This window comes from Micropterus salmoides, unplaced genomic scaffold (assembly GCF_014851395.1).
Source record: "Micropterus salmoides isolate LMB-PRFRI ecotype aquatic unplaced genomic scaffold, ASM1485139v1 Ms_hic_scaffold_3404, whole genome shotgun sequence".
Lineage (NCBI taxonomy): Eukaryota > Metazoa > Chordata > Actinopteri > Centrarchiformes > Centrarchidae > Micropterus > Micropterus salmoides.
Genome location: NW_024042712.1, coordinates 10,007 through 33,581, shown reverse-complemented (window position 1 = coordinate 33,581; position 23,575 = coordinate 10,007). Strand labels below are relative to the sequence as shown.

Below are 23,575 nucleotides of genomic sequence, written 5' to 3'. Positions count from 1 at the left end.
CACTACGCGTGTGGAGAGGATAATAATTCTGACCTACTGAGCACTTATGGAAACCAGTTTTAAGTTTACATGTTACTGTCATGGCACCCAAACTGTAGAATAAACTACTGTTTACATTTATTTAAACATCAGATAAAAACACACATTTTAAAATCTCACAGATATTATTTTACTTTTCTGTTTTTTATTTACGGACACTGTCTTTTTATTTTATGTTTAATCACTTTGTAATCATGTAAATAAAAGTGCTGTGCGAATAAAGTTATTATTTGAAGAGTTAACGTTATTGTCTCTTTTCTTTTCAGTCTATTTGAGTTATTTCACAGAATTCGGCCTTTTAACTGTTTCTGATTTATGTGAAGTAGCTGCAACTCTCTACTTATTATATAATGTTTTGTTAAATATTTTTATTTCAAACCCATTAAAAGAAGTGAATTTATGTAGTTTGTGTCTGTCTGGGTTTCGTGTCCATTCAGTCAGAACAGACAGAGTGAAGGTGGACGGAGAGGACGTCGTTCACCTGCCGGCTGTCTGGTTTGTGTCCGTCAGTCCGTCTCTCCTCGTCTCTTCTTCAGCTCCTGCTCGTACCGCTGCAGCTGAGACAGGAAGCCGGGGTTCGGATCGATCACGTGACGAGCCGTCTTCACCTTCTGGGGAAAGAAAACGGCAACAAGTGTTGAGATACTGAATGTTTGTTAATGAATGTTCTTAAACTCGGTAATGAAGTTGTTATTTTGAGGAAATGTATTCAGGTTGCACATTAATAAATAAAGTTACTGTTCTTCTTCTGTAATCCTGGACAGATGTTCCACAGTCACTGAGAATGTAAGATTAAACATGCAGGAAAAATAAGAAATAAAAAGTAATGAGAATATTAATGTTAGTGAAAAAAAACACGTTTATACTACACTAGTCACAACACAAAACATACAAGGCAACAAAATATTAATGTTAACAGGAATATGACTGAATGCTGCATTATTTTAACATTAACTGAAACATGCAGAAGCTCAGACAGAATATAAAACATGCAGCTACAGGAGGACTCATGAATGGAAATCAAAAATATTACAAAAACACAAGTCAAACATTTGGTACTTTGAGAATGGTCGATCGATACCTGTTTTTCTCTGACTGATGTCGATATTTAGAGAGCAGGATATTTAATGCTGATATCAACACTAGCCAGTCATGCTGTTAAACCACATCTGCTGACATTTAGGATGATATATCAGCCTTGTGACTGCGGGTATCAGCCGATGCCGATTGTCTCAAAATGCCAGATATCGGCCAGATTAATCTGTCTATCACTAATTTGGAGCATAAATACAGACCCACTGAGCAGCTGCTGTCAGCGTGCCGCTCCAGGGCACCTTGGCAATCGATACGCGACCTGAAAACAAGCTTCAGTTTCAGCAGACTTGCTGTTTCAGATCAAACAGTCTGTTGTTTCTGAGCTTTGAACAGCAGATCAGAGAACAGTGAGACACCTTCAAATGTTCTACTGATCTCTCATCGTTCTGCTAAATTAAAGTATGTATTTAGAAACAGCAGGTTTTACACGTTTCTGTGGGTCGTTGGATCTCTGCACCTGCAGCTCCCGACATTTAACAGCCGAGTGCTGACGTGCTGATTTTTCTTTTCTCTGATCTGAATAAAAGTTATAAAAGTTTACAAAAACAGCAAAATTTGCAGAAAAGTCTGAAAAACATTCAAGATGTTCTGAGCGGATCGTAACAATCTGTAGCTGCTGGAGCCGGATCTGTGTCGCCTAAAGGTCGGCAGCTCTCCTTAGTGACACCCGTGTTATTACTGCATATGAGAGCTGCTCAAGTCATCGAAATACTTTCAAAATCACAATATCCAAATCCCAGAAGCTGCAGTTCAATGATGAAGGTAAAATATGTGCTGCAGAGGCGCCTGAACATCCTGTTCTGCACATGTAAGGAAACGTGTTTGTTTGGAACAAACGTCACATCGTCACGATTTTAATATGTTTTTTAGTGAAAGTGAATCGTTTACCGATAATGACTCACGATTATCGGTGAGTCATAACATGACTGAATGAAAATTTGTGAATGTAAAACAAAGACGTCTCATCTAAAGATCGCCTTAATTTGAAGACTCGTATTTTCCAATTAAAGTTCCCCTCCAGAAACATTTTACTCTGCAAAGATGAACATTTTGTTAAACATATTTGGATCACACTTCATTTTGTTTACTGACTGGTGAAAAACCCAAAGCATGGTAAACAAACATGGAGGAGGTTTAAACATCTGTGGTTGGTGGACAGAGGAGACTCTCAGGTGTCGCCTCGCCGAGTGTTACCCGCAGGTGTGACCTCCACCTGGCTCACCTGCACTGCTTCCGCCAGAGTCAGTTTGCGGTGCTTCATCAGGTAGGCGATGCAGATGGTGGCGGAGCGGCTGCGGCCGTTCTTGCAGTAGACGACGCAGCGTCCCCCGCGGTTCGCCTCCTTCTGGATGGCGTCGGCGCAGCGGTCGAAGTGGCTGTACAGGTCCTCGCACGGGTCGTCGTAGACCGGGACCTGCAGCTTCTTGACGCCGGCGGAGGGAAACGGCTGCTGCTTGGACACGTTGATGCAGAGCGTCACGGCCTCCTGCTGGATGAGCTCGTCGCTGCAGGCCGAGCGGGCGTTACTGATGAACACGGCCTTGGTGACTTTACACAGCTGCAGCATCCTGAGAACTGACCCTCACAGGCTTCCTTACTCAGGCGCTGACGTCCACAGGTATCTGCCACCTGGTCAGACAGAGAAGCAGGTGAGCTTTTTACTTGACAGTAGGAACATCTACTGCTGAGACAATCAGTTACTAATTAAAGGGTTGATCAACCATTTTTTTATAAAGTTACTTTATTCAGAACTCAGCATGTGCACTTCACTGCACTGTAAATATGTCTGTTTCTTTTCTCAGGTAAAAATAAATGTTAAGTTTTCTTTGCAATTTAATATCAGTGTGAATTTATTTCTTTTTAGATTTTAAGATCCAGACTAAAAAGTAGGTTCTCTCACTCTTTTATCCAACAGCAGATGCAACTTTGTAAGGAAGACGTAAAGATTTTATTTAATTTTAATCGTAGTTTACTTTGAGCTGTTTGGACAATTCTGTTAATGTTTTTAACTGTTTTATTATTGAACAAATAACAATTAAAAAAAGAAACAGAGACAGAAAACGGATTCTTCAATCATGTTACGAGTGTTGTTGTTGCATCGTTTGTCCACCAGAGGGCGCTCGGCAACTCCCCTTGTTGGCAACACACAAAACACATTTTACATATCTTTTTAAACTGCATTATATCATGTTATCTTGGTGAGGTCTCATAACTACAGAACACGTTAGGATTAATCTTTGTTCATGTTAAAAAAAAAGAGAAGAATATCTGGCGATCATTTGGAATATCGGATTTTATAATCCTCAAAAATAAAAATCGGTATTAGTCTTAAAGATCCCATCTCGGACAGGCTCTAACAGGATCAGAGTTCTGTTTGCATGTTTTTATGGATAAATAAATTTAACCATTCAAGCTTTTATTAGACTCTCTCTCCTGTCATCTGATGGTTTTTTGGAATTTTGGTCAAACTGACCATGAAAACAGACATATGCAAAAATAAACCTCTAAAATCACTAAACCAAACTTTTGCTGTAAGGCAGTGTGACATCATCCTGCGAGGTGCTGCATTAGACAGTCCTGTGAGTGCACATCCCTGGTAGATTATCTTTTTAACATGAACAAGTCTCTGCTCTTTACCTCAAGATAAAATTATATCCACCATGACATTTTCAGAGCTGTAAAATCTTCTCTCTCAGTATTATAAAGCTCTGTGCTGTGAGGTGGCGTTTGGACAAACCTTCAGACTCCTCGATCTGTGACTCTAACGGGACTCTCTGGACCACATTTCAGCGTCTCACCTGAAGCAACCTGAGACTGTAAAATGCTCCTTACCTTTTAAATGGATCAAAGAAATGTGTTTGTGCTTTTTCTTGCTCTTTCTAAAAAATGTTTTACTCATTTTAGCTTTTAAACACACAAAGCAATAAAGATCAGGATCAAATATACATAACATTATGAATCAAACATTCGTGCCTACTATGAAGAACAAATCTACAGTGAACCTACAGAGGCGGCGGTCAGTGAACGCCTCACCCCCTCACAAGGACAGACAGACTCACCAGCAGCTGCCAGCTGATCTTCAGGTCAACTCTCTCTCTCTCTCTCTCTCTCTCTGGGTTTTAGAGGAAGGTGTTTCCTGTTTCTGGTCCTGCAGACTGAGGACGGAGCCGGTCAGGTTGATCCGGTCTGTTCAGGTCTCCTCATGACCCCCAACTGCTCCGATCCAAACACACACACGCTGCTATATTTACAGCACGGACGACTCTGACAGCTGCTCTGCTCTGGGTCCTAAAGCTGCTCAGATTCATGACTGACGAGTGAAACATGAACAGGTGGAAAACGGTGAGGACAGTAACGTGTTCCCGGGTACAGCGCCCTCCAGTGGTAGACAACACAACATGCTGATGTCTCCTCTGAGCCACAGAAACTATTAAACCCACCAGTGAGCCCCACTGCTGCGCTCGGGTCACATTGTTTGTGTAGCACCACATGTGGATTCATCCGCTGCTGAAAATAGACCACAACAAATGCACTATTTCCTCCTGGTTGTTTGATTGTGCCGCAGCAGTATGAGGAAATTAAACTATATAAAAACTATAAATCTGTTCAGATTTACATCTTCAGTCGGAACCGAGGGCTTTTAGCTGAGAGCCAGACGTGCGTCTGTTTTTATTTCGGTTATGTCAAGAACCGTTCATCCAATCGACTTCGCACGTGGCGGGTGCGGCAGGAGTGCAGTGGCACATTTTGTTTTTGTTTTCAGAAATACAAAACATAAAAAAAGATTATCCCCGACTCTGTTATGTGTCGTTATGAGCAACACATTCTCACTCATGAGTCTTCACATATGGACACTCGGTCCGTCAGTGTATTTGCTACAGAAACGGTTAACAGTGGCCTCAAAGTAGCGAGAGAATAACATGACGCAGCTGTCGCTCTGTGTCCTCGCTCAGAGATACCCCTCTGTTTGACCGTCTCTCTGCTCCAGGACGCTCTGAAGCTGGAAAACAGATGAAAACATGAAAGTTTTCTGGGCTGGGCAAAGGCCCCCATGTGTCAAGAGCCTGGAAACGGCCCTGAGCAGAATTAGCCACAGCAGGTGAAGTGTCTGTCAGTGTTGTTTCCTCCACAGGTTGTAGTTAAATACTCGTCATCCCTCATTTCTTTGGTTTTACAAAGTTAAAGCACTCAGCTGTTTGATTCAGTCGTTCAGTGTACTTAAATGAAATATGTGGCCAGAGGATGGTTGCAGGTTTGTGAGACACAGCGGCGGGAAACGTTTCAGGTGTTTCGCTGTGTTCTGTGACCCGATTACTAATGATCAGGAATAAAAATTTATAAAGTAGCATTTATTTAAATTAATCTTCCTTCACAAACTTTTAACCAGATTTTCATGTGTTGTAATGTTTTTTACTTAAATGTTTTTCATTGATGTTTATTTAATTTTTCTATTTATTTAAATAGTTTTTTGTTTATTACTTTCCCTACTTATGGGCAACCATTACATTAATTTGTGTCAAAAATATAACATAGTCCTGTGGTGGTTCCTGTTTGAATTATATATATATATATATATATATATATATATATATATATATATATTATATATATATATATATATATATATATATATATATATATATATATATATATATATATATATAAATAAATAAAAGAAATGATAAAAGTTTAGATTTTAAAAGCATCTGGAACAAACAATCCTGACAGGAACACAGAGCTTTTTTTAAAGAACTGTAATTAACTTTAGTTCATTTCAACATGCAGTTTGACTGCTGTTGTTTAGGTATCAACAGTTAGCATTAGCAGCACGGCACAGATATATAAATCATTGGGCATCCTTTGATTCATATGCATCTAATATCTGCAAAAATCACATAAAAAATCCAATATTCAAAGCATCAAATAGCATTTTGAACTATATGTGAACACATTTTTTTGATGACAGTAATTTATTGTCATCGCCCAGCAATACTTTGACACTTAAACTGAAACCGACACGGTCAGAAAATGGACGACACTGATGTACAAACATGGAAAAGACAAACGGAAAAATCTGTCAGTGACGACAAAATACAAAAACAAGTGAAGGAAGTGATTTTATTGTCAGGGTTGAAAAGTCATCACACATGCAAACAGCGATGTCGAAGCCGTGTATCATCAACATTTTATTAGCAAACCAGAGAGAAGTTAACAAACAAAAAAAAGAGAATGAATCTGTGTTTCTGTCGTTTATGTACAGGTCCAAATATACTACAATATATACTATTATACAACTGGATTACAATTCATGTCATTAGTACAGCAAAGAAAAACTTCATATCTGTTACAGCAGTGTCATCCGAGCGAACTTTCCTTCCTTTTGATTCGTCCGAGCGAGCGACCGCTTTCCTCTCCGGCTGATGACGATGATGATGATTCAGGTGCAGCTAATATGAGCATGCTACGCTAACATTCCCTCTTTATTTAGTTTTTTACCTCAATCAAAGTGCTGATTCTCACATTTGTTCACCTCAACGGCTAAAAATAAAACCTCAAAGAGAGCCGAAAAACAAAAAGACCGCGCTTCACATTTTGAGACTCGTCAAAAAAAACACAAGACAACAACAACAACAACAAAAAAAAAAGGTCAAAATAAAAGATTTTTAGGGTCAAACAAGTTAAAATTAAAGGAGTTTGAGGTAAAAACAGTAAAACATCAAACAAACTGATCCTCACTGTAAAATAAACCGATTTTAAGGCCTGACGAAACACCACGTCGTTCCTACAGCAACGTGGAGATGGAAAACATTTTGTTGGCAACAAAAATGTAAACTAGCTTTCAGTCTTTAAAGGAACAGTTCAACATTTTGGGAAATACGCCTGTGTGTACTACATATGTAGCTACTGCTCGCAGCTTAGCTTAGCATAAAGTCTGTAGTGCAGCACGGTTTGTTTTAACAAAGCTGGGCTAGCTGTTTCCCCCTGGTTCCAGTCTTTATGCTAAGCTAAGCTAACCCGAGACAACATCTAACCCTCAGCAAGAAGAAGAGCGAGCGCATTTCCCAAAAAGGGATCGTTGTGCACAAAGGATGCTGGGAGAACAGCTGCAGAGGTCTTTATAAGCATCACAACTTCAGGAGGTATCCTCATCAACCACCCACAGCTGATTTCCGCTCAGCCTCTTCCGCCGTCTCGTTTGGATATCTGGGTTTAATGAATCGTGGATTTAGCTGCTGTTTCCCTCGAGAATAAAAAATAAATAAAAAAATCAGTGCAAAAACAAAACGCATGCACGCGTTTCTTAACCACGTGCAGAATCAAAAACACGTTTCTGCCTCCCAAGAACTCTCAAAATGTCTCGTTCATTACATCGAAAAGTCAAACGCTGACAAAGAGCAAGCTGACCGTCCTCGTAGAAAACAGATATTTTAAAAACTGAGTGTTTCAAAGTGTTGTTAGTCGTTGGCAGAAACCAAGAATAAAAATAGAGTATGAAAATTGAGTTTAATAAAACCTACACTAAGTGCATTAACGAAGACAAAGACTCTTTTATCCTGCTGCAAAACACCCCCCCCCCCCAAAGAATTTGGACACACCCTGTGAGTCACGAGCACCCGAGGGAATGTGCACTACAGGGCTGTCCACATACTTTTGGCCGCACGGTGTAGTCTGCTACGTGTTCCTGCGTTAGCTTATTTATGTGACGAGTATAAATGTAAACAATAAAGTCCAAAATGATGAAGAAAAGCTGCTCATGAGCTCAAAGTGAAGCAACGTGTTGGAGCTTTAAACTGTGACGAGATGCTTGCAAAGACGTCTGCAGCCGCTCGGCAGCGTGACAACCAAAGAGAAGAGTCTTCATTTTTTATTTCTGTGGATATTTAACGTCCAACCTCTCTGCTCTGATTTTTGGAAGTTTGGTGAAAATTTCTTTTTGCATAGAAGACTCCTCTCAGCTCCACACCCTGTGTTTAAACTTGAACCTTGTTCATCTTTGGCCGCTTCTTCTTTTTTTCTTTTTAAATGGGAGGTTATTAAACATGAAGCCAATGAACCAATGACAGGTAAAGGTACGGTCACATGACACCCTCAGTGCTGCAGATATTCCCCTGTTCACTTCTGCAGAGAAACACGGACACACCAAGTTATTATTCTAGCGGGTTTCACCATCACGTTCACTCTCACACAGTCCAACACTCTGTGATCAGCATTCAGGCGTGTGTGCAGGGCAGTGTTGCTGAGCGGGGGGGGATGTGGCCGCAGCTTCAGAGCAAAGAAAAAGAAGAAACCTGGTGAAGCTCGTGTCCCACAGAGAAATCACACGTAATCATTAAATCACCCTGCGACCTCCCACTGACTTCAAAAGCTTTGTAGCTGCTTGCATTTACAGTAAAAGTAGAAGAAAAAAGAAATGACGGGTTGTCCTCGACTAAAGAAACCTTAGCATTTTGATATTTGGGCACTGAGTGAGTGAAACGACTGATCCACTCGTGTTCTGGGTTTTCGATGTGAAGCACCTCGTGGATCTGGCTTCTTTAATTCACTTAAACAGATTCAGACACGCCTGCAGTTTTGCACCTTTAAGCTTTGGTTGCTTAGAAAATAAATGTTTTCCTCCAGTTTCTTATAGTTTGTTTCCTGAAAGCTGGAGTTTTCTCTCCCAAATTCTAAAATAAACTCAACAAAAGGCCGAACGTTATTATTATTGTGTTGGCATTCAACATCTCCCAACAGCTCGCTTAGAGCTTTAAACGTGCATCCACGCCCGAGGTCATATTTGTTTTCCCTCGTTAAAATGAGAAGCTGTTTAAATGTACGCACTCTTTTAATTTACAGGAAGAAACCCAGGCGGAGCAGAGGCAGGACCACCTGCAGGCGACGAGTGTTTTCGACAAAAGTTTCTTTAAAGTTTTGCTTGTGTTTGTTATGTGTCACACTCACCTGCACTCAAAGTGGAACTTCCCTCTAAACGTGTGTGAAGTGGGCGACACATGAAGCGTTTTCAGGCACTTGACCGTCAGACAAATGTGTCTTCGTGGTAATAATAATCTGCAGAAATAGTCTTCTGTTCTGCAGATTAACACTCAACCTGTAAGCTTATAGTTCAGATATTGAAAATAACAGAACTAAGTCAACCTACAGCTACAGCCTGATTAATACTGTCAGTAGCAAAACCATGATATATATAATATATATAAATATATATATTATATCAGACAGTATTCTTTTTTTTTTTTTTTTTATACATAAAAATATATTATCAAATACTTTTCATAAGGAAATTTAAATTTGGTTGTGGCCACTACTTCCCAGGACTTTTTACAGTCTGCTGGACAAACGCTTTCTAAACAACATCAAATATTCTTTACGGACTTCTTGCCGATACGCGACGTTACACTGCAGTCAACTAAACTAACACTTCAGAGGTTTAAATAAAAAACAAACCGTTAACACTCTTTTCCTGCAGGTGGCGCAGGCTGGTCTGAAGCTGGGTTCTGGTGCTTCACATCAAATCCCACACCGTGTCGTGGAAAACAAGAACGCTAAATGTAAATCAGGCGGGCGAGCGAACACAGATCCTCGCAGTCCTCAGACAGACAGATGGACGGCGGACGAGCAGGTTTTGGCAACGAAGGCGTCGATGCGAACAGAGGCCGGTGCACTTTTCAGAGCAGCACTTTGAAGGAAGCATGTCTGCAGGACATTACGCTGCCGCGCGTCCAGCAGCTCTCCTCTCGGTGGCAGATTAAGACTCTTCTTCTATCTACAGGAACGCGTCCTACGCGTGAACCCGAGCGCTTTTCACAGCCCCGGATTACGGTGCGAGTCCAGACGTCCGCAGGTGGGAATCGCAGGGATAAGAGATACAATCCTGACGATCCGACTCTGCGATAAATTGCGAGACAGTCGTTTACGATACATCGTCAACCGAAGAGCAAAACGTTTCCTACAAAGGCAAAATGATCTCTCTGAAAAGCAGGAATCAATCATGTGTTGTGTTTATTATTTACTGAGTGGAGTGGACAGCTGAGGTGAGAGAGCGTGTGCCACAGTGCATAGAGTTTCAACACACACGCAGCGGCAGAAGTGGGATGTTACTGTGAGAGATGTATCGCAGAGGGCGTCTCAATATATCGCCTCGTGGATTATCGTCCCGGCCCGAGTCTGCAGAGAGGTGAGGAGGACGCTCGGCTCGCTCTTTAGTCATGCGGTAAAGACGACGAAACACGATGAAGACCAAAGCTTTAGCATCCGACCTGAGGCGTTATGGCCCGAAGGTGCCGGCGAGGCGGGGGCGGGGGCGGGGCGGTGCTGGGGGGGGGGGTCAGGAGTGATCAGGAGTGATCCATGGGTTCGAAGGCGTTGCTCTGCTCCGCATCCTGACTCTCCATCTCCTCCAGTTCCTCCGCCTTCCTGTCCGGTTTGCCGGCCGCCGTGGCGCCTGCTGCAGCTGGAGGTTCATGGTCGACGGTAGACGTCGGTTGGCCCGCGCCCGTCTTCGTCCCGCCTGTCAGCTCCTGGCTGGCCCCGCCCCCTGCTGCGGCGGCACTCTGCTGCTGCTGCTCTCTGAGGTGGCGCTCCATGGAGGCCTGGATGGACGACACCATCTCCTGCAGCTTCCTCCGCTGCTGCTCCATCAGGCTGGGGTCCAGACCACGACCGTCCTTCATGGTGACGAAGCCCGGAGCCATGCGGACCAGCTCCCTGGTGGCGTCCTCGGGGATATCAGACAGGTCTGGGGGGCCTCGGGACACGCTGGCGCTCAGGTCCACGCCGCTGCTGTGCTGGCGCGTGATAGGCCGGTGTTCTGGAGGGGAGGAGCCCCCAGAGCTGCCCAGAGAGTGGCCTTTACCCTGGAAGGCGGTGACGTTCTGCAGCTGCTCCTTCTTACGGACAACGCCGCCGCTGCCCAGCCGCAGCACGCCGTGGGATGGGCTCCCCTCTCTGCTGCCCCTGGTGGCCGCCTCCGAGCGCAGCTGGACCAGAGCCTCCTTCACCAGCTCCTCCACATCAGGGCCGACGGGGAAGTGCCCGGCGGCGTCCACGCAGAGCTCCAGACGCTCCTCTGCCGCGTTATAAACAAACGTCTTCCCCGTCAGATGAGGCAGCGTGCAGTGCTTCCCGTCCATCAGGCCTGACAGGGAGAGGATCAAAGACACAATTCAATCAGAACATCCAGCTGAGCGAAAACTGCAGAAAGTGATCAAGCAAAAACATGAGGGAGGTTAAAGAAGCAAACGTAACGATCAGGGCCGGGAGCTTCTGAAGCGTCGTCTGTCCATCGTTCCATTAAACCTAAATGTGAAAAGTCGGTCTGAACTAAGAGACCTTAAAAGTTACAGACGTTAGAATATGAAATAAACTAAATCTTGACTGAAGAAAAATCACCCGAGCACCACAGAACATGAACAGAGCTGCAACGATAACTATAATGATTTATTTTTTTAAGCAAAGATGTTAAACATCGCTGCTCTATGTGAGGAACTGCTGTTTTTCTTTGCCATGTATGATAGTAAATAAAGAGTCTTTAGGTCTTGGAGATTTGAAGACCTTGAAAAATTAGCTTTTTTCACAATTTCTTGACATTTTATAGACTAAACAATTTATCCATTAATAGTGAAAAAAAGTCAGCAGATTAGTCGACGGAATGAAAATAATCGTTGCAGGTTTGAATATAGTGCTTATACTCGCACATTTCCACTCCTAAAACAATACTCAGGCACTCAGTTTGGGACTTTTGTTACACTGAGGCAGTTTCTGTGCGAGTCCATGCTGGCCTCAGAGATGCCTTCTTGTAAAAATGAAAGAGCGGGAAGCGGCCAGCAGATGGCGTCATTCTGACTCTACCAAAAACTTTGCAAGAGTCACTGCGGAGGACTCATTCAAGTCTTCAGACATTACCAAAACCACAAGGGAACTCATGAATCCAGTTAGACAGGTAACTGAAAACAGTCACATGCACTGCAGTAACCCGGGCTCTGTTCTCCACATTATAATTTTTCATAGAAACAAGTCCTTCAGTCCAAACCAGCGCAAGTGCAGCTTGTTGACACTCGGCTGGATCACGACCGAGATGTTTGCTCAACAATGAAACAGAGTCGATGTAATTAGGATTTTAGAAGAGAGCGTGCAGGTTACTGACAGATCTCTATGATCCGCTTGAGGAGTTTTCACAGCTACACTTTTATAATGAAGAGCTACCTGCAGGATAAACCGAACAACAACAACAACACCTCTAATCTGTCCTGGAAAATCCTCTCCCAGCTTTCACAGCTGTTTTGCTTGGGATTTATTGTTTTGTATTTTACCGTGCTCTTGAAATGGATCGTAGAGTTTCACTGGTATTGTGTTGACCACTAAATCTCTGGTGACATCTCTTGCATGATTATCACTGAAACGTCTCTTGCACCATCAGAACTGCATCACCCATCATGCACCTGCATGACTCACTGGTCATATCTCAAAGTTTAACAGTGATCAAAGTGTGGACACACTGTGTGAACTATGAGATTTATAAAATGATATAAAATGAGATTTATGTCCATGTCATCGTCACAGTAATCATGGTTTCAACTCTCTACTCATGTTGCCCTTTTTTTCAAAATAAGAGCGCCTGTTATTCATGATAACCTCATCCAGGATTAACAAAAACCAAATTATCTGGATGAGAAGAAACCGGATTATTCTAACAGGGTCCTGGTTACAGCAGAAACGTGTTTATATGCGGCAGGTCGGTAACCGCCATTATAGAAACCAGGTGTTTACTGCAAACAAACGTACCCATGTCTTTCTTGACGATGTTGTAGAAGACGCCGCCCTGCTGGAATAAGTGCGGCAGCTTCTTTGCGTACGACCAAACGTCCTCGCCTGGAACAGACAAGAGAGAAAGCGTCAACACAAAATGATCGAGGAACCAGCTGAAACTGGAAAAACCCAAATGTTCCGACCTTAGATAAAACCAGAGGTGACAGCTGAGTTTTAAAGCATTGAATGTCTCCCAGGCGGACGTGTTTAAAACAAACTTCCACAGCGCGAAACCACTGATTTGGAAGTAAAACAGAAAGTGAGCACACGTGAACGCACACGCAGCCACCGTGAGTAAACCTCCCAAACTGAAGGTCGCAACCCCTCAGTGGGTCACATGACGGGACAAGACAACACAAGTTTTTTTTATCTCACTTCTCTCTAATCTTTGCTTTGTTGAAAACTTCAGACTATTCAGCCCTGCAATAACAAAAAAGTCAAACAATTCTTTGAACTGCTTAAATTAATCACACCTGACAGAAACGCACGCAACCTGTGATGACACAGAAATAGCTTTTTTAAAAAGGGGTTAAAAGCCAAAAAGGTTTTAGACCAGTTTAACTCTAATCCAATGATTTGGAAGGGAAAAGGTAAATATTAAGTGGGGTTGCAACTAAATCGAAGCGTTGATTAAATGATTAATTCATCGACAGCTGTTCTCTTTCCAGCTTCTGCAGTGTGAACGTTTTCTCATTTTGTTCCGTTATATAATCTGCATATTTTAAATAATGAACATTGCAGCTGAAGAGTCCAAGCCAAGGTTTTTATATTCAGTTAACCATCATACAAAGACAAACAGCGATTTCTCACAATTCAGCAACAAAGGTTTGGTATTTTTGCCTGAAAATTTACTTAAATACTGAATTTAATGTTTGAATAGTTTCTGACGAACAACCGTGCTGATATTTTATTGTTTTGATCCAAATTACTGCCAGGGACAATTTTGGCATTTTTCTACTAATGCTGAATGATTTTGACAAAATATCTTTTGATCTTCTGATACGACTTTAGAGGGAATAAATATTTTTCCATTAAAATTCTTATTTTCATTAAAAGACATGTTTTTAATGAATAATGTTGGTGACAGTTTCCCAGAGTCAAAGGTGACGTCTTCAGATTTGTTTTGATTCTCAGTTTACTTTCATTCAACTCAGCAGCAAATTTAGCAAATTGGAAAATAAATTTAAAGGATGAATTAAAGTTTAAAATCTTTTGGCAATTGATTTTCTGTTGATCAACACGTCGTTTCAGCTCTAAACGAAAACAGCCGTTCGTTCACTTGGTACTTTATATTTACCTTCCAAGTAATTTGGTCTGGAGTTAAACTTGTCTTTTCTAAAACCGTCTGACTTCCTCTGATACTACACGCTGTTGTTAATGTGAGTCTACTGGCGTCACCACGTCAAAAATAAGACCCCGCGTCAAGGTGGGTATTTCATGTCACTGCTGCTGGAGAGACTTTTAGAAATAAAGTCTCTGAAGGTCTGAAAAAGGTCGGCAGCGGACCAAACCACTGAGGTAAAACACATGGACTAAACACTGACGCACATCATGGTTACATTTAATTGTTTTGACAATTATTTCTGGGGACAATTCAGCGTCCGCTGGGTATTTGTAGAGACATGTCCCTGCTGTAAGAAAGCTGTGATGGTAAAATCATTACAACTCGCTTGTGTGAAAGCTCTGCAAAGCTACAAAGCTCACGGATTAGTTTCCAACAGAAAACGCTGCCTCGTTTGTATCTCGGCCGTTTCTTCCGTTACTCATCGACGCCACTGCGTAACGCGCTAAATTTGCATAACGCCTGTGACGGCTACAGCGGTGTTTCCAGCTGAGCAGGAAGCCTTAATTAAAGCAAACCTATTCTAGTAGGAGCCCTAAATAAAAAGTGTGAACCTGAAAATGAACATAAATACGGCCTCATTAAAACGTCTTTGTGATTTATTTATTTTTTTACTCTGCATTTTCACTCATTCACGTGTTTTGTATCTCTCACGTCATACGTTTGCAAAATAAAACATCCATCTTCTGTCCAAACATATCAAGCAGCAAAGATTTCCTGCTCGAGAAGCGCGAGGCAGATCAGATATTGGCGTCTGAACATCTCTACGGACGCGGAGCAGTGAAGACTCTCGCTGTCTGCTGAGCGGAGGATTATTGAACATGAGCTCTAACAGGAAGTGCAGCGTCAGGCCTGCAGAGCTCAGACTGCAGATGAAACCTTCCTGAATATCGACAGACGCTGACTGTTGGCCGGCCGAATCTGTTTATCTGAACGCAGCCGCGACCTTTGACCCTGTTGGCAGGTGAGACGGGGAGGGGTCGAGAGGCCCGAGTCAGCACTTTGAGAGCACACACACACACACACACAGACTTTCTGGTAGCGTTCAGGGCAGCTGATCAGAAACAGACGCTCTGATGGGCATCACCTGCCGCTCAGCCGATGCCTGCAGTTTGTTATTCACCTGCCTGCTGTGACCAATCACAAAGCAGCGCGTATGTGCGCTGTGCACCTGGACACGAGCATGTGAGCAGAGTGGAACAAGTGTCCTCTCAGCCTCTCTGCTGCTCAGACAGAGAAATAACCGGATCAGATTAGAGGCAGCGCAAACACATTCAACATTAAACCGATGTGGATTCACTCCACATGTTGACACATCTGGTCCAGTTAACTTGCAAAAAGTCTGTTTTTAAAACACTTGAAACAGGTTTCACACACACTATAATCCTCCTGGTCATGTTGGCCATTTAAAGAAGCCTTCATAATCTTCCTAAACCAAAAGGGACTAAATCTACAGTCCTCGTTTTGTGTTTCTTAATCTGAAGTTTACACGACGAGTTGGACAAATAGACTCACATGAGCAAGTGATCGACAGACAGTTTTAGAAAAGACAAATTTAAGTCCAGACTCTCAGTGAGAAGAAAAAAAATGTAAGGGAAATATTAAGTAGTAAATAACGTAACGGTTATTTTCATTTCGAGCTGAAACGATGTGCTGATTAAATGATCAGTCGATCAACAGAACGTTAATATAAACATCATTTCATTTATGTGTTTATTTGACAGGAACAGCCAAGACTTTGTTGCTGAATAGTTTTTCTTTGTCCTGTATGAAAATATTGTGTTTTTAGTGAAAAAGTCCCTTTTTGTGTGCAGTGTTTACTTGTTGATCTGCTGCAGGAACACAGAGGTTGAATTTAATTTGACTAAAACTTTGGAAAATACCCGTTTCATTTAATCAGACAGCTGATGCCTCACATTAACTTCAGATAAACTTCTGAATATCCACTTTAAGCACAGAGAGAGAACATTAGGAGGGGATCTCTCAGCGGCCAGGAAGCAAAAACCTGTTTCAGTGTCAATATGAGCACCTGATTATTACGGACTTAAATAAATGAACCGACTCTGCGAACTACTGCTTCAAAACGTGACCACTGAGCCGACTGTCTCAACTAAAACTAATGTTTAAAAGCTCCAGCAAACTATTTTCTGTTAATACAGACCAGGTATTGATTTAATTAATATCAATCAATTGCCAGCTGTTTTTAAAATCAATGTAATAGGTCTGAGTAATGTTTTAAATCAGATTCCAGCTTCTTACATGTGAATATTTTCTGGTTTCTTTCAGCTTTGGGTCGACGCTGATGGACATTTTACAGGCAAACAACTAATCCATTGATCTGGAAATTAATCAACAATTAAAATACGTTAAAGCTTTTTTTTTAGCAGCTTCAGCCTGTAATTTACAGCCACTTTACCACTCAGATATAAAAACACATTTTCTTCTCATGTTGCTGAACAACATCAGAACATGAGACTGATGCTTTTACTGATCAATTTAGCTTCTAGTCTATAAAATGTAAAAAAAGACACAGCTAAAGAGAGCTTTGAGGTATCAAAAGTTAAATTTGGTTCTAATTTAAATGCTTGTTTCGGTCAAAGAGTCACTGTGGAGGTTTGAACTAACTTTAGTCTGAGTCGGAAAACCACAATATTGAGTCAATGTTACATCTCAGTCAAACTTAGATATGACATAAACTTCTATTCTGAGATCTGAAACGTGAATCTGATCTGCTGCTCAAACACTAAACACAAACATTTATATATTTTAAAAAGCCAATGTGAAAATGCTTTCAGCTTTTAAGTGTCACATCACCTGACTGGATCCTCGGACTGTTTCCTCTAAATGTTTCACTGATAAGTTAAAGGAGAATCGATAAAATGATAAAGAAAGGAACCGTTAGCCCGACTTGCCAAACAGCAGCTGGATAACGGGACTCTGTTTGTCTTGAAATCTGAACTCAGTTCCTCGGGGGAGGCGGCCTACATGTCACTTACCCATCAAGGTTGCTAGGAGACAGAGGGAGGACATCTCAAGGTCAATGTTGTCCTGGAGTTCCCGGTTGCTCATCCTGCCGGACGTCACGGCGTCCTCGCTCTTCACCGAGTGCAGGGCGGAGTGCGAGCTGGAGGCTCGGGGTATGGAGGCCGCGGGGCTCTTCTCCTCGGGGCCCCTCAGTATCTCCACCGTCACCCTGTCGCCGTGCTGCAGCGCCACCGGCTCGTTCTCCTCGCCGTCCTTCGGCGGGACCAGCTCTTTGGGCGGGAAGCCGTAGCGGATGCACTGCTGCGGCGGCGGCACGCCGAACTGGTTGGCGATGCTCCTCTGCAGCTCTGAGAAGGTGGTCTGGGCCTGCAGGGTCAGCATGGCCTGCCTGCCGTCACTGGTGGTCACGCGGATCTTCTTCTCCTTGTTGGACGAGGAGGGGGAGGAGGAGGATTTGGTGGGCGTGACCGGCGCCGAAGAGGACGAGGTTTCCGGGGACCCACCGGGGGAAGACGTCCTGCCGTGGCCCTTCTGCTGCTCCTGCTTCAGCTTGTCAGTCCGTCTCTTCTGGGTGACGAGGGCCTGCTCGCTGATGCTCTGCTGGATGCTGCGCTCCGCTCGGCTCATCGTCAGCTCCTCTTTGTGGAGCGTCTTCGCTTTCTGACCAGTCAGGATGATCTTAGTGGGCGGCTGCGCGTCCGCCACCTGCTGAGTCTCCGCGGTGTCGGTGAGGCGCTGGACATGAGCCCCGTCGATGGACACCGGGTTGTATTCGTCCGGGTTCTTCTTGGCGGTGTGATGCAGGATGGTGTTGACTACTTTCTGCACCAGGATCTCGCTGCCAAACTCCCCCGGGAAGTGCTTGGTGACCAGCTTCATCGCCACGTCATACACGTTGCTGTTTAAAGTCGGGTCCGTCTCATACTGGAACCAGTATACTGTCTCTCTCACCACCCGACCCCCCCACTCCAGCGTGATGGGGAAGGCCTCCGGGAGGTTGTCATACTCCTTCCCATCCCAGAAATGCTTGAAGCCACACCCACATTTCCCTCCCTGGGACTGGGTGTTGGTTCTGTCCCCGTCCAGGTACACCACGGACCCGTTGCCGTGGATGTGGCGCACCGACGTGCCATGACACCAGTTGCAGGTGTTGAGGGAGCTCAGTTTATAATCTGGTGTGAGGACGTCCCTCTGGGGGTCATAAGAGCAGACCACGTTGTTGAGGGGGAAGCTGTAGTTCTTGTCCTGCCGCAGCTGGCCGTGAGTGGACTTGGCCAAGTTGTAGAGCTTCCCACCAGGAACCAGCCACTCCGGCGGGACGTGGAGCTCAGAGAGGGCGCCGCAGATGAGGCAGCGGTGCAGCCGGTTCTCCATCACCGACTTCTTAGCCGCCTCCGTCACCTCCTCAGGCTGGATGCCGATCACGCCGGTCCGTCTGTAGACATACTGGTGCACGTCAGCCACCAGCGACGGGTGGATGCTGTGCTTTTCCATGAACACCTCCTCCATGGCGTTCACCAGCCGCATCAGGTATTTATCCTGCAAGCTGCGGTCGCCGCCGATCACGCAGCTCCCGTCTTGTTCCAGCTTGATGTACTTCCTGATGAGCTCCTGAGGAACGCCCCACGCCTTGGGCAGCAGGCGGGCCGGCAGCTTGGGCAGCACAGTGTTCTTGATTCCCACCAGGGGGATGTAGTGGTTCCGGCCGGAGCTGCTCCAGGCGATGCAGATGGGTTTGTTGAGCTTCCCGTCTTTCCCGCTGCACTGCTCCTCGGGCACCAGCCCCGGCAGGAAGGTGGCCGAATAATCGCCAGAGCTCCTCATCCCACTCAGGGAGTCCAGCAGGATTATGGGCCGGTGCAGAACGTTGGCTAAGCCGAATATATGGATGTTGCGTAGTCCGAGCGGCACGCCTTCGGGCGGGATGAAGAGGGGGTCGCACTCTTGATGATGTCCTCCCACTCTGCAGCATCGATAAAATCCTGAAAGAGAGCCTTATAGCGGTCCAGGTTCTGCTTAAAGTTCTGTTTCAGGTTTTCTCTCAGGGCGTGCCAGAACAGTTCTCTGCCCACCAGCGCCCTGGACACAGCGTGCACCAGGCAGTGCCCGTCTCCATCTACGTGGACCGGGATGAGGCACTCCCTGTTGCCGTTGGCTTTCTTGATCTCCTCCAGGGTGTCGTGGAGGTATATGAGGCTCCCTGACCTGTCCTTGCCGTAGCCCATGGTGGAAACATGGTCCAGCTCGATGAGAAAAGCCCTGTCCCCCAGGAGCGAGCAGTCAAACATCTCCCCTTGGTTCATGTCCCTCAGCAGCTTGGCTTTGCCGGTTTGTTTATCCATCCCGTACCTGGTGAGCACCGGGGACAGGAGCTTGCAGTGGTAATTAGAGAGCCCCATTACTTTCACCAGCTCCGTGCCTTTCTTCGGGGCCCCGGTGACGCCGAGCAGGGCGTTTCTGAGCAGATTGTGGAGCACAACATCTGGATCAGTCACTTCCTCGACATTTAACAGGTTCTTCTGTTCGTGGCGCTGACCACACTCTGTGCACTCGATGCTAACGGAGCCGTAAGCGGGGAAGAACAGCCTCGCCTGACATTTCGGGTCTGGGCAGGTACCAGACAAAATACGCTTGTCTTTTTTCTTCGAGCTCTGCAGCAGCGACATTTCCGGTGCAAAAAAAGCTGAAACTGTCTGTCAGCTTCACAAAACCATGTTAGTCTCACTCCGGCGAGGCTGTCAGGCGAGCTTAGACTCTGCTAACGCTTGATATTTGCCCGAATAACACAAGAACAACACGGAAGCGGCTGCTTTTTCTCTTTAGCAACTGACCGTTGCTAAACGTAACTACGTCATGACGTCTTCTTGTGGGACTTGTAGTTGTGCTGAGTGATTAATTTTAAATATTTACGCGAGAGAAAAACAACGACTACGTTTTTACATTCCCTTGTGTCGGAAACAGACGAAAATGAGAGTTGCTGTATTTATTTTAACACGATTTTTTAATTAAGTGATTAAAATTAGCAACGGTAAAGTTAAATGGACTATATTGACCAGAATGCAACACGCCGTAGTGACGTTTTGTTGTGTCAGGAAGTGTATAAGGCAGAAGAATTGGACAGGATGGATGGATTGTTTCCCAAATTCCCCCCAAAAAATTATTAAAATCCTTTTTTTGGCTGCATGTGCTTTTACAGATTAGTGGTGTATTGTGGTTTGTATGACAGCAGCAGCTAACTGGCCAGCTTAGCTAACGTTACTAGCCTGCTGGATAGCTGTTAGCAGAGTGTTGCTAATAACACGGGATGTGTTAGCAGCGCTGTTAGCAGGCTAACGGATCTGTACAGCTTCGGCCCTGGTTAAAACAATGGCTGTAAAACAAACTGAACTAACAGGGGAGCCGGCGGCTGCTGTAAGCACAGCGTGTTCGGTCTTTGGACGGATGGAGTTATGATGTTCTTGTCTGGACCTGGAACTTGGAGAGAAAAGATGCGCCCACCAAACTCCATTCATAAATATGTCAGTCGAATACTTTGCCTAACGTTACTGGCCAATACAGCCAAATCAAATAACTGTATTAAATAAATAGATTTTGAGTGACTTTTAATCAAAACGGCATGTATGATCCACTATTTTGCGTTTAATTCAATCAAATATTGGGGGAAATCTGATTCACGCAGCTCACGTCCATCTGGTGTGATTCTGTAGCAGATGATTGGATTAAAGAGTTCAATACTAAATACTATTAGGGTTTTTGGAATCTACAGCCAAATGAAAACTCTGTGACTGTTGGCGATTCAGAAAATGAGTTTCAGCTCATTCTACATGTAAAGATGTTGACTGTTGAGCCACGTAGTCTCAAAATGACTGATTTTTGAATGGACTCTGGTCTGTGAATATGCATCAAACTTCACTAGCTATCTGCATGGGTCTGCTAAGTGATGTAGTTTATGTCTGTGCTTCTCAAACTTTTTCACATCAGGGACCCCTAAACTAACACAAATTACCCCACAGACCCCCATTTGATAAGATTTTGTCCCAGGATATCTGATAGGATTTTTGCTTTTAGATGTTTTATTACAGAAAATGTATGAAACCCATGAAGAAAATAATCAGACATTCCGTCACTGTGCTAATTATAACGGAAATAAAGTATTCCCCTTTTTGCTGGAGACCCCCTGGAACTCCCTCACTGGCCCTGGGGGTCCCTGGACCCCACTTTGAGAACCCTGGTTTATGTTAAACGTGGTGAAGTGGCCAAAATAACAACTGCTGTGGCTTTTATTCATTTATGTAGGCAAATTACAACACGTTACAGATCTGTATTTCAGTGTAGTAATATTGGTAAGACTGTAATCTATTGTAGCATAGTACTTCTAGCCTTTTAAAAGTATTATTTTTATTTACCTGGCTATTGCTGCAGGTTGTGATTTGGTAGCAATAGCAGGCACTCTGTTTTGAGCCGATGACCTATTGTAGGGGTAGTATTTGAAGTATACTAGAAGGAACAACAGTATATGTTGTGGTAGTATTTATCAATTCAACTGTAGCCTATATATACGCACAGCAATTTAGACACAACAACACAAATTAAATTATCATTTTACAATGCAGCGTTGTCTAACAAGAAAGCAGGCTAAATGATGAACTGAAGAGAAGGAAATAAGGAGGAAATTTGTCACATGATAAAACCTCTATGATTACGTATCAGTCTGAGCTATAAGTGGTGGTTTGATTTTATTTTTTATTATCTGACAGTAAGTCAATAAAAATGTCATCCACAGTGACAAAATACATTCACCAGAACTGCTGAAGATAAAACAAGAAACTTAAAACCATATTTCCATCGTGGTCCTCCTTGTAGTCAGATAAGGATGGCAAGGCAAACTAAAATAAATTAAAAAAAACCAACACATCCTGATACAATTATCCAAAAATAAAAACAAATACATACCTAAACCAGATATATGCACATACACCTGGGGTCCCCTCAGAAGGAGCCACACATTATTATGTTATTAAAGATACTTCCTGTAATTAGTATTAAACAACCATCCACCTCATGCACGATTAAAACAGCGATCTGACTGGCTTGTTTTTATCTTAACCTTGAGTTTGGCTTGAGCTTTCCAATCCGATGCCGCCGTAGGTATTAAATCTACAATGTACAATGTCCGTGGCTCTGCCTGTAGCTGAGCAGCTATGAGATGTCTAGACTAGATGTCAACGTGTATTTATTTTGCCAGTAAAATAAGAGGTAAGAGCATCATCATGTGGACTCCTCTGCACTTCCTCTGATTCACCACAGGGTGGAGGTGTTTCTCTGTGATGGGTCAGAACCAGCAAACAGAAATCAGCCACATGATGTAGTTTGAAATCCATCACACAGCTGTGGTGCAGGAGCTTATTTTATTGATGTGACGCCTTTCTAACACCTTAAAAAGGAATATGTGGTCATTATTCATGTGATCAAAGTTATTAACAAACATCACTTATTAATTTTAAATGTAACGTGACTGCTTGTCTTGTCTGGTTTGGTTTGATGGTGTTGTTCAATTTAAAGGTGAAAAAACATTTTCACAAAGTGTTAAATAAGCAAATAAGCTGCTCCGAAAAAAAATGTATATATATAGAGAGAGAAAGTACTTCATAATACTTTTTTTGCAAAAAAAAACCCCAAATTGTTTGGTCTTACAAAAAGGAAAATAAAAAGAGGAATTGAATTAAAAATACATATAGGGTCAATAAAGTGCAAAACATACCTCAGGAAAACAACAACAAAAGAGCACAGCAAGCTGCATCGAGGCAGAAAAAGAAACAAGAACAAGGGGATATAACAGAAACTGAGCGCTAACTTCATAATACTTTTTATTAATTTGACCAAAGCTGTGACGTATCAAAGAGAGTTCAAAGAAAACTTCAGTTCAAGCATTCAGACCGTAGCAAAACTAAATTATTCAGATTGTACACTCGCTTTAAACTGCTTTAAAATATGTAATTATACCAGAAACATTTGTTAAAGAAATCAGATTGTAATAAAAGTAGTTTAACTGTGCACAAAATCCTGATTATCAGTAACAGGCGTTTTTCCTACAGAAGACATTTTGACATGTCACAGGTGTACATAAAATAAATCAAATAGGGCTGAATTCCATTTAGCTGCTTCAGTTTCAGGGTCCTGGTGTTGTTCTTGTCGGCTCACTGTCACACCAACATTGCTCTCTGGGACAAATGACTAGAACTGATCTATGATTCATGTTACTGGTAACACCTTTGCTTTTCTTACAAGTGAAAATGTCTGCTGTGAAAT

General features: G+C 43.4%; 2 protein-coding genes across 2 annotated transcripts; both read right to left on the bottom strand.

Annotated features, from left to right (window-relative positions):
• Window positions 1-11: 11 nt before the first annotated feature.
• On the bottom strand, window positions 12-4,651 carry LOC119884381 (dual specificity phosphatase 28-like). The gene is made up of 3 exons (XM_038694802.1): window positions 4,194-4,651; window positions 2,357-2,763; window positions 12-650 (listed from the first exon to the last, which is right to left on the bottom strand). The coding sequence occupies exons 2-3, from the start codon at window positions 2,699-2,701 to the stop codon at window positions 546-548; spliced, it is 450 nt and encodes a 149-aa protein (XP_038550730.1). The 5' UTR covers window positions 2,702-2,763; window positions 4,194-4,651; the 3' UTR covers window positions 12-545.
• Window positions 4,652-6,238: 1,587 nt separating this feature from the next.
• Window positions 6,239-19,932, bottom strand: LOC119884382 (deubiquitinating protein VCPIP1-like). The gene is given in 4 exon segments (XM_038694803.1): window positions 6,239-11,269; window positions 12,916-13,002; window positions 17,278-19,212; window positions 19,215-19,932. Coding segments are annotated over 4 exon segments (3,540 nt in total). The 3' UTR covers window positions 6,239-10,469.
• Between the last annotated feature and the right edge of the window lie 3,643 nt (window positions 19,933-23,575).